This window comes from Puntigrus tetrazona, unplaced genomic scaffold (assembly GCF_018831695.1).
Source record: "Puntigrus tetrazona isolate hp1 unplaced genomic scaffold, ASM1883169v1 S000001179, whole genome shotgun sequence".
Taxonomy (NCBI): domain Eukaryota; kingdom Metazoa; phylum Chordata; class Actinopteri; order Cypriniformes; family Cyprinidae; genus Puntigrus; species Puntigrus tetrazona.
In genome coordinates, this window is record NW_025048765.1 from 533,409 (window position 1) to 551,692 (window position 18,284).

At 35.0% G+C, this 18,284-nt stretch overlaps 1 protein-coding gene across 1 annotated transcript in view; it reads left to right on the plus strand.

Moving 5' to 3' along the window:
• rars1 (arginyl-tRNA synthetase 1) overlaps window positions 1-17,555 on the plus strand; it is a 28,751-nt gene extending 11,196 nt beyond the window's left edge. The window contains 9 exon segments of the mRNA XM_043234614.1: window positions 4,788-4,917; window positions 5,797-5,901; window positions 6,719-6,897; window positions 7,287-7,396; window positions 9,589-9,698; window positions 12,086-12,208; window positions 12,211-12,256; window positions 15,062-15,309; window positions 17,351-17,555. Of these exon segments, the coding sequence (XP_043090549.1) occupies window positions 4,788-4,917; window positions 5,797-5,901; window positions 6,719-6,897; window positions 7,287-7,396; window positions 9,589-9,698; window positions 12,086-12,208; window positions 12,211-12,256; window positions 15,062-15,309; window positions 17,351-17,460 (1,161 nt within the window). The 3' untranslated portion in view covers window positions 17,461-17,555.
• The last annotated feature ends 729 nt before the right edge of the window (window positions 17,556-18,284 follow it).

Sequence of the window (18,284 nt, forward strand, 5' to 3'; positions counted from 1 at the left end):
TGACTTAAGAGCTGACAACAATAATAATAATTATGAGCCCTATTTTTACTGGCTTTACTAAAATTACTAAAACTACTAAAATGACCCTTTAGTAGGCTTGCATTTAGAAACAGGAAAATTTATTTTAGGCATGCGTTTAACTGTAATCGGGCGTTCACACTAGATGCGTCTTGCGCTAATAAGTTGTTATTTGTGTGTAGTTGGACGGTTGAACAATTTGAGTTTACTTCATTTATGCGTGAAATTCACTTCACAACAGATGCAAATTCATGTCATGGTAGAGGCTTCTGGCCAAAATTTTCTAAATGTTATTGTACCATGAAATGCAGTATTTTAGACAAGAATGTAGTGGTTTAAAAATTAAAATCTGCAGATTATTAATAAAGATAATGCCTACTTAAAAATTTGCTTCACTGATTTCGTAGCCATGAGCTCCACGTGATCACTAGGTGCTTAGTGCTCATCTATCCACCGTGAGCAGCCTCACCGCATCTAGTCCTTCTCACACTTGCTTCTGGCTCTTGATGTGGTTAAACATGAGGTAAAATTTGTTTTAAAATTGTTCTATTATTTATTTCAGCTCATATCATTTTGGCTTATCACAAAGTTATGTTTTGGAGTTGTTGTGAAGCCACTTCTTCATTATTTTAGCTGTGTGCCTTTTGGTCTTGTTGGAAGGTTAACTTTCGTCCCAGTCTGAGGTCCTGAGCACTCTGGAGAAGGTTTTCATTCAGCACATTCCTGTACTTGGCCGCATTCGTCTTTCTTTTGATTGTAACCAGTCGTCCTGTCCCTACATCTGAAAAACACCCCACAGCATGATGCTCCCACCATACTGTTGGGACTGTATTGGACAGGTGCCTGGTTTTTCACACATGCCGCTTAGAATTAAGGCCGAAACGTTTTATCTTGGTCTCATCAGACCAGAAAATTTTATTTCTTACCATCTTGGAATCCTTCAGGTGGTTTTTAGCAAATTCCGTGCATGTTACTTGCACTGAGGAGAGGCTTCCGTCGGGCCACTCTGCCATAAAACACAGAATGGTGGAGGTCTGCAGTGATGGTTGACTTTCTACAACTTTCTCCTATCTCCCGACTTTTTTGTAACCTGTGCCTTGCCACAATTCTGTCTCTGAGCTCTTCAGGCAGTTCCTTTTGACCTCATGATTTTGTAAGGTGCTCAAGATTCTATGAAGCTGTAAGGTCTTATATAGACAGGTGTGTGGCTTTCCTAATCAAGTCCAATCAGTATAATCAAACACAACTGGACTCAAATGAAGGTGTAGAACCATCTCAAGGATGATCAGAAGAAATCGCCTGATCAGAAACAGCACATGAGTTAAATGAGTTTCACAGCAAAGGGTCTGAATACTTTTGACCATGTGATATTTCAGTTTTTATTTTTTAATAAGCCTGCAAAAATGTCAACAATTCTGTGTTTTTCTGTCAATATGGGGTGCTGTGTGTACATAAATGAGGAAAAAAATGAACATAAATGATTTTAGCAAATGGCTGCAATATAAAAAAGAGTGAAACATTTAAGGGGGTCTAAATACTTTATACTGTACCACTGTATCAAGGAATTTGGTGTTCTTGACGGTCTCCACCCTGGATCCGTCAATTGATAGTGGAGAACGGTCACTCTTTGCTCACTTGAAGTCAACAATCATCGACGTTCAGAGATAGATTGTTGGCTCTACACCAAGTTTTAAACTGCTGCATCTCATCTCTGTATGCTGACTCATCGTTCTTGCTGATGAGATCCATCACGGTAATGTCATCAGCGAAGTTGATTATGTGATTGGAGCTGTGCATCGCTGCACAGTCGTGAGTCAGCAAAGTGAACAGCAGTGGACTGAGTACACAGCCCTGAGGAGCTCCAGTGTTCAGTATGGTGGTGCTGGAGATACTGTTCCTGATCCAGACTGACTGAGGTCTGCCTGTCAGAAAGTTCAGGATCCAGTTATAGAGAGAGGTGTTCAGGCCCAGCAGGCTCAGCTTTTCTATAAATTGCTATAAATAACATTTGGACGTAGTTTCCTTTTGAATCCAGATGTGAGAGGGTGAGATGAAGAATTGTGGTGATAGCATTGTCCGTAGAGCGGTTTGGACGATACACAAACTGTAATGGGTCAAGTGAAGGTGGTAGCTGTGACTTGATGTGCCTCATGACAAGCCTCTCGAAGCATTTCATCACAGTTGGTGTGCAACGGGATAATAGTAATTGAGGCAGGCAACCACAGACTTCTTAGGCACCGGGACAATCGTTGTTTTGAGGCACGTTGGAATGACAGAGCTGCTCAGAGAGATGTTGACGATATCAGTGAAGACATCAGCTAGCTGCTCTGCACACTTCTTTAGTACTCTGCCTGGAATGTTGTCCAGTCCAGCAGACTTCCATGGGTTAACTCTAAAAAGTGTTTTTCTCACGTCAGCTGTGGTGAAGCAGAGTACCGGGTCATTAGTATGAGGGGTGGACTTCCTCACCATTGTGTTATTCTGTGCCTCAAAACAAAGTCATTCAGCGCATCTGGTAGAGAGGCATCACCATCAGGTAAAGTTGTCTTGTAGTTGGTGATCACTTGAATGCCCTGCCATATGCGCCTTGAGTCACAACTTTTCTGGAAGTGGCCATGGATTCTTTTAGCGTAAGTTGTGCTTTGCTTCTCTGATAGCCTGGGACAGTTTGGCCCATGCTGTTTTTAGAGCCGCCCGGTCCTTTGCTCTGAAGGCAAAGTCTTGCTCCTTCAGGAGAGCACGCACATTAGCATTTATCCATGGCTTCTGGTTGGAATGTGTGGAGATGATCTTGGAGACGGTTACATCATCAATGCTCTTCTCGATGTAGCCAGTCACTGATGATGTGTACTCCTCCAAGTCAATGGAATCGCCATTGCTTGCAGCCTCCCTAAACATTTCTCAGCCAGTACACTCAAAACAGCCCTGAAGAGCAGAGATCCTGCTTTTAGATTCTGCTTGCCAGGTTTTAATCCGTTTCAGAACTGGTTTAGAGCGTCTGATGAGTGGTCTGTATGCTGGAATCAACACAACAGAGATGTGGTCTGAGTAGCCGAGATGGGGGCACAATATGTGCTGGGAATGTTTGTGTAAACAAGATACAGCATGTTCGCTCCTCTCGTAGCAAAGTTCACATGTTGATTAAAATTTTGGGAGCACTGTTTTGAGATTTGCATGATAAACAGTCCATCAGGGTGAGCATTCTGCAGCTTGCTAATAGCTCTGTAAAGCTCACTCAGAGCCTTCTTAGCATTAGCGGGTAACGCTGATAGTGTAGACGGTAGTGAATTCCCGAGGTAAATAAAAGGGTCTGCATTTAACAATAACTAACTCCACTAGCGATGAGCAATAGTTGGATTTAAGCACTTACACCATTCCTTGTTGATATACACACATGCCACCACCGCAAATCACATTGCAGCATTTCTGTCGGCACGAAAACTCTTATCACTGAGCCACATTTCCATAAAGACAAATACACAGCAATCCTTATACTCATGCCATGTAGTTCAGTGAATGTAGTCCATCTTATTATCAAGTGAACAGACTTAGACAGAAAGATGGAGGGGACTGCAGGCTGGCTAGGGTTAGTGGTTAGCCTAGCACAGACACCCGCTCGTTTACCACGCTTCCGTTTTTTTCAAACACCGCTTGCGGCGTCCTATTCCCCAGCCTTTGGCATCAGGAGACACCGAGGACTGAGGGCCTTGTCCGCACAGCAAGCCGAGGTCACGGAGTCTGCGTACAGCGTCGTCATTCAGGTTAATTACTGCATGGTTTCTGAGCAGTTTCAGTGTCTGGTGGTCGTATGTGTGGACACAACTGTCGTTTCTGTCTGTGCCAGAAAATTTCATCTGAAACATACAAAGTTTTGTTTGAAACATACAAAAACACCATTTTGGTTCCGGAGTGGCTGCTTTCTTGCTACTGCTGCCATCTTGGAAGACTAGCCATCCTCCACATCCACATTCTTCTGAGTCTGAGAAAAGAAAGCATGTCAACTTGCCATAGCTTCTCCACATCATTGTGCAACTGATCCAGGAGAGGAATGCTTGAAGGAAACACTGAGTGGTCGAATTGGTCTTCTCACGCAAAGACGTCAATCCCTACAGTGTCCATCCCAGGTGAGTATGCAAGGCAGCTGGACTTCCAGGACGACTGAAACATACTCGCTGTTTTAAGAAAGAAGGTAAGGATGATCAGCTCCCACTAATAACAGAGGTTTAATCTTATGAAACTTCTCCAGAGGGATGTCTTTTAGATGTTGATAGCATTGCTGGAGGATCTGTACTGGGTAAGTCTGTTCAGGTAAATCAAGCACTTAAGCAGTGAAGGCTCCTCATATTTGGTATTTACTGTTTGTTGACAGCTGGCGAAACTAAAAGGAAACATTAGCACCTTCAATTTGCTAAATAACTAATGACTCTGCTGTTCTTTGAAGACCTAATAATTCTGCATCAGTAGACATGAGCATGATCCTTTCTGAACCGTCATCCAATATGGCATACGTCTTCAGAGTTTTTTTCTTTTTGTAGCTCAGAACGTCACATGAGGTGGAATTTAGGAGTAACGTGCATTGCTGTAACATAGATTAGTGATTGTATTGTGTCTATAAAAATGTTTTAATTAAATGCAAGTAGTTTTTGTCTCTTGTAATATGCAGTTTTCTTGTGGAAGGCTTTGACAGAAAGACCGTAGAGTTGTGTTGCGCATTCTTGATTTTTTTTTTTTTTTTTTTTTAAACTACTGTCTGCTTTTATCTTTATCAGGAGTCAAAGAAAAGGTTTGATGAGGAGGAGGAGTTTAAGAAGAGAGCCTACCAGTGTGTGGTTAAACTACAGAGCAAAGAGCCAGACTTCATTAAAGCCTGGAACCTTATCTGTGATGTTTCCCGCAATGGTATGTGTGAGAAATTCATCACTAAGAATCTCAGACAGCTTGTACAAACTTCGACAGACAATATGTTCCCTTTAGAGAGAAAGGAAAACAATAAATTGTTTATTGCTGAAGAAAGTAGATAACTGAATTTACTGAGGTAGATTTGTTTTTTATTTTAAAAGGTACAAAGGTATAAATATGCCAGATCTAGCTATTCAGGCTAATTTTCTTCGGCAGTCCCTGGCAGGTTGATGGTATAAACCAGTCCACAAGTACATAAAGAAATAACACGCAAAAAAAATAGATAAAACTAGAAGCAAAGAAACACTACTTTAATTTATGACCTAGAGATTCTAGTGAATTGTACTGTTATATTAAAGTGAATTGTGGTTATATTAAACTAAAAAACTAGGACTACTTCACAGAAGTAGACTTTTAACATAATTAGAGAGGTGTTCCTTAGATGGTATTATATTTTAAACGGTTTGTGGGTTGTTTTATTTAGTTTTTTTTTATAATATTTAAAAGCTGGGAAATTTTACATGTCTGGTCTCCTTTTACCTTTACTTCAATCAATGTTCAATGCTGAGGACAAATAAGTAAACCAGTTTTAGCAGTTCAGATGCTAAGGACAAAGATGCCTTGCACCAGTGTCTGTTCCTTGTGACACCAGATCTAAACACGATCTACTAAATCAGACCCTTCAGCCCCCCCACTGCCAAAATAGTCTCTTCTAAGGCTTGTCTAATGTAGGTCAAGTAGAGTTTTTTTTTTTTTCTTTTTTTTTGATGATGCTATTTAAATAGGCTTAGTTAATTCAGGGAAGTGCCACATTTGATTTCCCGGTGGTGTGACTGTTGTAATTAAACAGTTTTTGTTACTTCTGCTTTGCTGATACAGAGTTTCAAAAGGTCTACAACTGCCTGGATATCCGCATAGAAGAGAGAGGAGAGTCGTACTACCAGGAAATGATGACAGGCGTGATAAAAGAGTTTGAGGAAAAAGGTACAGATTGAGGGCTCTTTGACTTCTAATGTTTGTTGTTTTACTTTCTAATAGTTTATATGTAATGCTTAAACATTTTTTTCCAACATCATTTGAATGAAGAGTACTATGTTGCTTTATTTCTTGTGTTTTCATTTTGCAATTGAAACAGTTTTTCTGTCTTTCTGTCTGTCTGTCTATCATTATTTTTCTCCAATTGTACTGTTTCTCAATTAAACTACTGGTAAAGTTACTGGGCCATACTTTTGCATTCCGATTCTCTTTTGTGCTACTTTAGGTGCAGAATTGACACACTTGTTGAGAAATTAACTTGAAATGAATAATTTATTTTAATGTTCATTTTAAATAGTAATTTCTCTTATGCCACCCTAAAAGACAAGTGTTTCATTAAGTTGTATATTGTATATTTTAACATTTCTGTCAGTTAATGTTTATTTTAAGTTTGAATTGCTTTATTTACATTTTTTATTTTATTGGTTTGTATGTTCATTTAGTTCTATTTTTTAATCACTAAATATTTTTTTATTGAAATGAATATGGAAGAAATAATTTTGAATTTACATGATTAGATTTATTTCTCTAAACAGCTTGTGAACTTGTCAGTTATTTTTGCAAACAGAATTTACATGGTCTCTTACTGCACCATTTGGCAGAGAATAGAGATTAATTTAAGTTCAACTGGATAGTTTATTTAAAAGCATTACACATTTCTAAATGCTTATATCCATTGGGGGGCAGTGTTGTTTTAAGATTGCTTTTAGTCCTCGCTCAATCATCCTGTTTCATATTCCTTGACAATCCCATTCTTTCTAAACAGGGCTGGTGCAATTGGACGAGGGCAGAAAGATAGTGTTTGCTCCCAACCAGTCCATTCCCTTGACAATTGTCAAATCGGATGGAGGTTATACTTATGATACCTCCGATCTAGCTGCCATCAAAAACAGGCTATTTGATGAGAAAGCTGACATCATCATCTATGTGACTGACAGTGGCCAGGTGGGTTGGTGAAATCTTGAACAGACCCCCGAAAATAAACCTTCCCACAGTTACCTGATATGTATGCGAACACAGGTGTCAGGTGCCCTCAGCAAGATATCATAACATCTATACATTTATAAATATTTGCAATCAATTCCTCCTCTCAAATATTTATGCGGTCTAGGTCAAGAATGTAGTATGTTAACAGCACAGTTTACAGTTCTGAAATGCATACACAGGAAGACATATTCAATCTCCCTTGTCTAAAATTTAATTAAGGATTTATGATAAAGATCTTGATTCAAACTGTGCAGTACCTTTTGTTTATTCTTTTGTGTGTTGATTATCAGGTGACTAAATGTTTTCTCTGTGTGAATTTTCTTGCCATTGTCTGTGACTTATAACAGGCAATGCACTTCCAAGTGGTCTTTGCTACTGCTCAGCTGATAGGCTGGTATGACCCTAAAGTCATACGAGTGGAACATGCAGGTTTTGGTGTTGTTCTCGGGGAGGACAAGTAAGTGAATTATTAGTTTCTTATTTCCACCAGGGTGACCCATTGGGGAAATAAAATAAAACAATAAACAGTTAGAAATAAAATAATAATAAAATAATCTACAAATTGTGATTGGTTGAGGTGAGATGCATGAGTGTAGCATGAACATAATTTAATTTGAATAAAACATTTTCTATTGATCATATCAATAATAAAATTGTTGCTCAGAAACATTTATCATCAATGAGTGTGTTTACATGGACTGTTTACAATGTGATTATAATGAGATTTTGCCAATATTATAATTAAACTTTACCTCATGTAAACACAATGCTTCAATTTAAATAATGTGATTCAGCTCATAATATCCTCAAGCATAATCATACGCCGATTTTGATTTGGATATTAAAATAGTTCAGATATGTATGTAATGGCAAAATAATATTTCAATAATTTTTTTTAAGCTAGAAAAATGTTTGGAGCATTTTTGTTCATTTTAATACGTTTTTGTTTAAAGTAAAAAGCAAAGACAGTGAGCTGATGCCTTCTCAAATCATAGCGACTTGCTTGAAAATAAAATCTAAGGATAGACTATACTAAACAGTTCAAGCATATAAAAATGTTTCAACGTTAAACCTGCATTGTAATAATAAATGTACAATGGTATACGAGTTCAACATGTTCCTGGATCAACATCTTTGTTGACTCTGAAACAACATTGTTGTTAACCAATTTCTAATTTGAAATTTAGGCTTACAATCAATGTTTGGTGCTTGTACATCAGTGTCAATCATCAATGTCATTTTAGGCATTACTCATGGGTATGGTTAGGTTTAGGTGTAGAGATATGGTCAAGAGAAAAAAATATTTAAAATGTTCATTGGTCACCAAAATATGATTAACCAGGGACACACCAAACTCAGCAAAATAAGGAAGTACTCTGCAGGATGTAGAGGCACCAGCACACTTGCATTTTTTTCAGTGGAAACAACATAGCCTATGCTGTCATATTTTGCTGATAAAAGACAGAATAATACTATATCACTGAAAACTGTAAAGGGTCTACTTCTAGAGGAGCACTTCTCAAAAATTAACCGAAACTAATTAATAATAGACATGATAAATATATCTATAGAAAGCTATATTAATCAATCAATCAATCTATCATTTTTATTTATATAGCGCTTTTAACAACACAGGTTGCATCAAAGCACTGTACAGTATAATGTAGAAGAGTACAATGACAGGGATGTATAATGACGAGAGTGACAAATTTCTTATTAAATGCAGAGATGGTCTCCACTTAACAACAAAAAAAAAGATAACCTATTAGGATAGCCTAATCATAATCTGTAATTTTCTCTATATATTCAAGTCTGAACTATGTGAAAATTGCCGCATAAGAAAGAAAATGCATAACACACCTGCTATTTTTATCAGTCCATAATTTGTCCTGTGCAGTGTGATATGTGAGGATGGCAGTAAGAAATTAACCACAATTCTTAGAGAATTCTAAGAGTATAGAAACTGCATTTAAACAGGAATGAATATCTTTAGTCTCAACATGTAAGCATCATATTGCGATGAAGTCCTTATTCTGATTATTGGAAATAATCACATTAGATTTACATGCGACGAATAGTCAATGTTAAAAATAGTTGTGCAGTGCTGATTTTTGTTGGCGACCTCTTCGGACTATGCGCCTCAGCATGGGTTGCTGTCGTTCCCAAACACTACCACGCCCAAACACTACCAATACAGCTGACAGTTGACTATGGAATATTTAGGAGTGAGTAAATTTCACTACTGGATTTGTTGCACAAGTGGCATCATATCACAGTTTCGTGCTGAAGTTCCTGAGAGTGACCCATTCTTTCACAAATGTTTGTAAAAACAGTCTGCATGTCTAGGTGCTTCATTTTCTACACCTGTGGCCATGGAAGTGTTAGGAACACCTGATTCTGATCATTTGGATGGGTGTACTTTTGGCAATATAGTGTACATACATGCATAAATGTAATACTTAAATATAGTGTAATAATAAATATTAATGTTAAACTTGCACATTGTTTCAAAGAAGAAAACTTGACTAGATATAATAAAATATTAATATCTTATTGAAGAAAAAAAAACTATGCATAATATTTATTCTGTGATGAAAATATTGTAATGAATAATGATCTGTATGTATTTATATTAAATTTTTATCCCAGGAAAAAGTTTAAGACTCGTTCAGGGGACACAGTTCGTCTAATGGACCTTCTTGAAGAGGGTCTGAAAAGATCCATGGACAAACTGAAAGAGAAGGGGAGAGATAAGGTGAGCCCCTCAAACTCTGATGAAATTAAGCGCTTTTTGTGTCACGCTGAAAGCCTCCATCCAACCCCTTTTGTATGCCTGAGTACTTGGTTCAGAAGAGATCAGTAGATGTCAGATTTGACCAGGGGCCAGCTGTACCAATTACTGCTTTGCTCTCAGAAATGAAGAACCTCCAAATGCCTAATGCACTTGATTACTGTCTCACAAATAGTGCAAAAAGCTTCTGACAGTAAAGCAGTTAGAAAAATACAATTGTTGTTTTAGACACAGTCAAAGCAAGTGTTTTGACATTTAGATTCCATTAATGGCACACATACAATTAATTTATAATTTATAATTTAAAAAAAATTGCAAACAATAATCTAAATAATTACAACCAAAGAATATGCATTCAAGCTGCTCTAAGACTTATATCTGAAAAAAGGCATATTATTAGTGTAATCAGTTTACTTAAATGAGATTATCAGATAACCAAAAATAGCAATATATACAGGCATTGACTCATATAAAGTTATACTTTATATATAAAGTATAATGAAATAAATACATTGAGTGCCATAACAGATATAAAGGTTGGGTTGTGACGCAGATCTAAGACGCATTTTGTTTTTTCTCAACTCTCTTTACCTTTTCTGACCACTTAATGTCTCTACTAATTAACTGACGGGTTAAATCATTGTTTTAGTTGATGAAGACCTCAACTAAAAATTATATTACATGCATGCACAGTTTAATATTAAAAAAAAATTAATGGAAACATGAATTTTTTGAAACATTTAATTTGTCTTTTGCAAAGCATTCTGTTGCAGCTAAATGACTTGAGCAAAAACCAGCAGCCTACAGAACACTTGTAAGACTTGTAACAAAAAAAAAAAAAGGTTGAACGGTTAAAGAATGAACACAAATCATGAACCCGCACCAAGACTTCTGTTTTCTGTGTTTTCTCTTGCGCTTCAGATTTGTGCACTGCATGCAAACATTGTACATGTTCTTTCCATTCCTGCAATACAATTGTTTTAAAATCACATAAAATGAGAACACGGAAATCATTAAGCTAAATCGCAAATGCACACATTTTACCAGTTTTCAATACCAAATCCTAGTAATGACAGACAGCAGCAGGTTTTATATAGACTGCTGTGTCTTTAAGACCTCATTCATGGATCTAATATACTGTCTTGCACATATTTTGCTTTTCAACAGTTTACATTTACTTAATAGCACATATAGTTCATTAATTTGAATAATTTGAACACTGTCTTCTGAACTCAGGTGCGCACTCAGCAAACCATACCCTAGTCTGCTTAAAAAAAGGGTGGTCTGGGGTACAGTTTATATGAACTCTGGTAAGGTTCTCTGCAGATGTAAATGCAATCATACCAAATCGTTAACCACTGTTAATTACATATAATTTGATAAAAAATGTGTTTTATTCACTTTCCTGACAAGTGTGACTGATGTGCTGCAAGCAGAAAGCTGCATGGCTCATATCTGTTTGCCTGCAGCATTCTTTAGTAGGAATGCACCGAAATTAAAATGCTTGGCCGGAGCCTAACAAAATGAAACACTACAACGAATACGAGTTTCATGATTTCCCCCCATTTATTTTTTTCACCATTAAATAAATAAAAATTCACATGTTTTTGTTTTTTCTATCTTTTTAAAGAAAAAAATTCACTATTTAACATTTTATTTAACATTTTTAAAATATACCTATAACTTATCAACCCATTAAAGCACAGTTTAACTTGGAATAAATAAGTTAGGAAAACTATTTTTGGCAATTGAAATGTGAAAGCACCCTATTAATTGCCATGACTCTAAAGCACAAAGCATTCCATCATCTGTCAGCACATTATAAGTGCGGAACCTGCAAGAATGAGTAGATTTATGCACAATATTGACAATCTAATGCCAAAATTCAAGTTCTGCTTTGTGCACTCCACTAATTGTCCAATATAATGTACTCATGATTTCACTGAGAAACTGCAGCCATGGCAGGGATGAAGTTTAGTGTGGCAGCTCACTATGGCAGAATGAATTTAGTGAAAACATTGCATTTACCTCTGTGAAATTTGATAGGTGAAGTCATCATTTCAGTAGGAATCAGTGTGATCTGGAGTTTCATTCACTGCACAAATGTCTCATGTTCAAGTTGTCAAGCAGATTTTTAAAGCTGCTTGGTTTATAAGTGACGTGTGTAGTGCTTCATTCATAGCTACACTATTGGGGGAAAAAAAGTTTCTTTTACCTGCAAAATTTAGCTTGTCTTAAGATTAGCTAATGTTTTCCTCCTTGGGTAATCAGGACATATTTAGTAACTTGTTTTTGTAAGGGTGGCAAATTGACTTGCCTGTTCTAACCTCACAACTTTTTGAAACTGTGTTGTAGGTTCTCACCCGGAGGAGCTGGTGAAGGCTCAGCGTGCTGTGGCTTTTGGATGCATTAAATATGCAGACCTTTCACATAACCGCATCAATGACTATGTTTTTTCATTCGACAAAATGCTGGATGACAGGGAAACACTGCAGCCTATCTTCTCTATGCCTTTACACGCATCAGGTGAAATCTTCATCCACATTTCAAAATATGAAAGATGTTAGTTTAAACAAAAATATCAAAACCAAAAGGAAAAGAAACAAATACACAAACAATATACCTCATGCGCAATGCATAATACATACCTTGAAATTTTACAATTTGATTACATTATGATTCACAAACTGATTGTATTCAAATTTATTGATTTGATTAATTTGGATATGCATCCAAACGCATAAGTTTTTCTTGAGGAAATAATACCTCTCAACTAAAACTTGTATTTCGTGCCATACTCTAGTCTAATAACACTTTATTCACTCCATAATTCACACAGTAATTCAGTGAAATAAGGCCATAAAACACACAGAATTTTTGTTTACAAGACATTTGAGAATTGGATGTGGTAAACTAAAGTTTTGCTATAAAATGTTGTGAAAATCACCCTCTGTACTTGTGAGAACACATTGTTTTTTGTGATGAAAGGCTCACATGCTAGGGATTGACAATGGCCATGGATGTTTGGTGATTCACACCTGAGAGACAAAGGGCTTCCCATAATTTGCCATCAATATGAAGGGAAATGATTTAGCCTATAAAACAGTATAATAAAAACATACACAGGGACACATAATTTAAAATACTAATCTTAAAAATAAAGAGTTGAACAGTAACACACCTTTGTGCCAAACATTATTAGATTCAAAGATCATGGTGTTAACACTCATTCCACTTTTATGTCATGTTGTTTTAAATGTTATGGAAAATTTAATATACAGTAATTCTCACCTGAGTGATAAAGGGAATGTGAGATTAAAAAGGTTTTTAAAATTATTTGTATTTTTTTCCAGAACACCCTGTAATTAAAACATACATAGGGAAGGTCAAAGACTCATTTTTAAGCACACTGATCTAACAACAGATATATGGACAGACTTTTGAGTCCTTCCTGAAAACTGTTAAAAAAGTGAATCATATAAACGATGCATGAAATTTAAGTGTTTGCAGCTTCTTTCCATGGATAAACAAATAAGCATCATCAGTAGTCAAGGAGTTTTTTTTTTTTTTTACTAGAGAATATCAGTGTAGTTGAACATATATATGTGTGTGTGTGTGTGTGTGTGTGTGTGTGTGTGTGTGTGTGTGTGTGTGTGTGTGTGTGTGTGAGTGTTTGTAGGCCTACATGTTGCATAGAGACATTTAGCTATTAAGGTATTATTATCATTAATATTATTGTAATTATTATTAGGGGCCAACCTCAGAATGGACTGTAGCCTTTATTCTGGTAAAATTATTAATCTTTTTATGCTGATCACATCCATTATTTTATATTAAGACTCCACCCATCTTTTTGTCGCTAATCCTTCAAAACTGATCTAATTCTTCTGAAAAATTGGCTCAGATGATCTTTAGACTGAGCTTCAAAAAATGACTGAACAGATTTTTTTATTTTTCATTGATCAAAGTTCAGCCAAGATACAGCCTCTAAATCATTTTTGGGTTGACTTCTTTTTAAATTCATGACATCATAACTTTTGAACAATCAAGCAAATTTGATCAATATCATGAACTGAGGGCCCATACCAAACTTGGAAACAGCATCATCTATGGGTTGTTAGATACAAAAATGCACATTTTTTCTTGTAGTTTTCGAACAGTTGGTCAGAGAATTATGATCTTGGTGCCAAATAAGTGGATGTCAGTTATTTCAGGATCAGCCAAATCACATGTCCGCCATTTTAAAATTTGTCAAAAAATGCAATGTCTTTTTTGAACCATTCGACGACACATAAATCAATAGGAATTACCCCAAATGTTTGAAGATTGCGCCACGTAGTGTTCCAGGACATTATTCTTATATTTAACATTTATAGCTTTTGTAAACGTTGTCCAAATGGCATTTGTTTTAATATAATTTAATTCCCTGAGCTATCCCTATTCTAACAATGTCCAAAATCTGATCAAATGATCTTTGGACCGATCCGCACAGAAATGAATAAACAGATTTTTGATACTCACAGTTTCTCGGTTTCTGAGAAATATCTCTCCAAAGTGGACTGTGCCCAAGCTTATTGATTTATGCTAGTTGGATGGCATGTTAACTGGTTCCAAATTGTTTTAAAATGACTCTTCAACTATCAGATTTACTGTAAACTCATTTACTGTTATTTTAGCTAATGCTAATGAGTTCAATACTGGACTATTCAAAGGAATTTTGCTTTGAAATTAGAATTATGATGTCATCATTGTTCTTCTAAACCCATTAATTTATTTGAAAACAAAAGAAAAAAATCTAAAGAAACTTCTATTTGCTTTTTCCAATACAGTACCATAGATGTCAAGATTCACAACAAAACTGTATAATAAAAGCTTAAAACTCTTTAGATGAAAAATGTATTTAATAATTTAAATTAATTACTGAAAACATTTTTAATCCACTTTACCTCTGAAATTGCATTTGCATATTTCAGTATAATTATCTTTGATAAAGTTAAAATATTTTTGTTAATGGAAATAAAACTGAAACTAATATACAGTTTCATGGCATCAAATACAATTAAAAATTAAAGCAAATAAATTTAGCAATGATATGGCATATAGTAAGCACATTAGCTTTCGAAGCTCAAAAACACTAAAACTAAGAAAAAAGACACTAAAGAACTAAATAAAATAATGCTAATTATTTAAATGCATAATACTAACATTTCTTATTCAAGATTTGTTGTCACTAATCTCAATTTGATTTTTAGCTAAATAGTGTCTAGTTTAACCATGCAGAAATGAGATTCATAATATGTACAATAACACCCTTCTTCCATTTTTCTCTAGGTCTATATCTAGACTTGCTAACATTCAGGAGGCCACCTTGCGCACAGCAGCCGAGACCACAGAGGTCCTACTGGACCATGAGAAAGAGTGGAAACTGGGCAAGTGCATCTTGCGCTTCCCTGAGATTCTGCAAAAGATTACAGATGACCTGTTGCTTCACACATTGTGTGACTACCTCTACGAGCTGGCAACTACTTTCACAGAGTTCTACGACAGCTGTTACTGTGTAGAAAAGGACCGGAAGACAGGTGGGTCTCTTTAGTGAATAAATAAAAACATGCTCATTACCCAGAAAATGAATGGTTATAAATACTTAATGGATAAAAAACAAACCTGCCAACCTGTGCACATTTTGACCTCAAAGTAAGCTTTTTTTTGTTGTTGCTCGGGGGTTGTGGCTATCAAATATTTTACTAATAGAGTATTCTGCAGATTATTACATCAACTAATTAAGTAAGCTGTTAAGAATTAATCTTTCTTTAAGACAATATTAGTTATACAAGAGAAAATAAGATAAGGTGAGGTCTCTTAAAAAAAATTACTAATTTGTAGTAAAAAAAACTGCATATATTAAATACAGTTAAAACTAAACCCATTTAATGAATTTTATTGTACATGAAATTTAAAATGCATTAAAAATGCAAATTTATAAATTAAAAATAAAATAAATTATTAGACATTACTTTAAAAAGGTATTTATTAAAAGGTATATTACAACCTAAAATTAAGGCATAAATTCATCAAGAAATATAAATATTACTTTTAAAAAGTAAAATGATACAAGTCCTTTCCTATTGGTCCATCAATTTGACTGTGACTTTGAGGCAGGCATGAAAGAATGTGACTAGATAAAATGCAACAATAAAAATAATATATATCTTTTTTTTATTTATTTACAACACAGTATAATCAAGACGGATAAAGGATAAAGATAAATTACAGTGCACACTGATCTTATCAACAGAGATAATAACATGATTTTTAAACATTCCTGAACACACATTCTGTTTTAAATAATAAAAGTAAATGAAAAAAATTATATTTTGTGTCAATATTGCACTAAAGCATCATTTTTGAAAAGTGTTTTTTTTTGGATTTTTATAACTTATATTGTAGATTGTATGGTTAATTTTAATGTAATTGGGGGCAAAAGGGTTTTAAAAAAAGATAATTCGGCCCACACAAATCTTGAATTTTTTTCGATTTGAATCCCTGCATCTGCATCCTGCATTTACATGGGATTAATTTTTTTTTTATGCTTAAGGACTATGGTGATAGAAAATCAATCAAAAAATTATAATAATTTAATTATAACGATAAATTCTCCCAAAAAGAAAATGCTTCAGCTAGGATCATCAAGATTTCATAGAAACATTTTAAGTCAAGAAAATGTATGTGAATAAAATTTAAATTATGTAAGACCACCATTAAACAAATTTTTCTTTTAAACTACCTGAAAATGCATAAACAACCACTTTGCTTCAATTTTTTTTACCGATATAGCTAATGGAAATGTCATTTATGGATCACTACATTTTTTTCCCCTTATAAAATATTTGTGTACAGTCACAATAAAAAACTATTGTGTATTTACAAATAAAGAAAACAAATCGAATGTCGAATGTGATGTGAATGTAAGTGAAACAGTTGGGAGAAATACAAATCTTTTACAATATTTGATCTGTGCATCAGATGTCAACCTGCACCCGCCGACAGCATCATAAATGACTGAATCACTTATTAACTTTAATAAGAATCATCTACAGGCCTATGTAATGTATACAGTGAAGATTACTTATTTTTTACGCTGAAATATGTCACAATATATAAATCAATTCAGCTATAATTTCTGTTAAATGAATTTAGCTTGGCTAAGCAAAGTAGGATGCAAATTATTCATCTAAAATCAAAATGACAAGATGCTACATATGTTTGCTTTTACATTTAAAATAGACATTGCGTTTTCCTAGTTGTAAAAGTTAAAACAATGTTAAGTTACTAGTAAATGATTTTAGTTTTGTTGGACTCAGCTGTTTGGGACTCGAACTTTTGTCCGACTCTGCCCATTTTGAACTCTAACTTGGCTCGACATGGATTCTATTTAGGTGAACCTAGCACTAATGTCCACAGTATTTAATGGGTTATTTATGCATCTCGCATTGAACTGAGAGAACAAAATCACTAAATTATACTAACTTTAATGGCTATGAATATTGTGAATTTGATTGAAATTATCCTGTTTCTTTGCAAATGGACCAGTTAACTCATGCTATGCATCAATTTTCTCAGGTGAAGTGGTGAAAGTCAACATGTGGCGGATGCTCCTCTGTGAAGCCACTGCAGCAGTGATGGCCAAAGGTTTTGATATTCTGGGTATCAGTGCAGTTGAGAAGATGTGAACTGGTCAATGCTTTCTTTTTCTGAACATGAGTTATTTTGGTGTCTTGATTGATTCTTATACCAAATAAAATTCATATAAGTGTCCATAACAAAAGCCTCAACTTGCAGGTCATTTTTCTCATGTAAATGTCAGAACCATCTGGGTAATAAAAACAACTGAAAAGTCTCCCAATCCCTTCTAAATAACAATTCTGAATCTTGTTTAAAATAATTAGATCACATAATTTTGGTTTACCTAAAGCTATACAAAAACATTACTAATTTAGGTTTTGGACTTATATAAAAATATTGTTCTCTGTAATGCAACAAATACATTTTCTTAATGTGATACTGTTTATTTCTGTGTCTCCTTTCAGTAACACTTTATTTTAAGGTGTATGGGTTAAATCAAACTAATGTGCAGCTAGAAGGAACAGTATAGATATACATTAAGTAAACTTGAGTACAATATTGATACACTTTAGCTTATGTATACTTAAGTAGCAGTGTGCCTTCTCACAACTCTGGGTGTGTTTTCAAGGTGTGCGTTCGCTACTATGTGTGTGTCTCCTCTTAAAAGTAGTCATGTTACGAATTACTTTATTGCAAAAGTAATTAATTACGATATTTTTCTGTGACTACATCAATAAAATTTAATTTTAGATCCCAGCATAAACACCCCTAATAAATACTTATTATTAAAGCATCAACATTCACAAAACTAATTATTTTAACTAAGGCATACATACATGGTTTGGCATGGAAGAATGCCAGCACATAGCACTGCTTTTATAAGACGTCAGTTCAACGCAATCTCACAAAGCTCTGTTAACACACATAATGA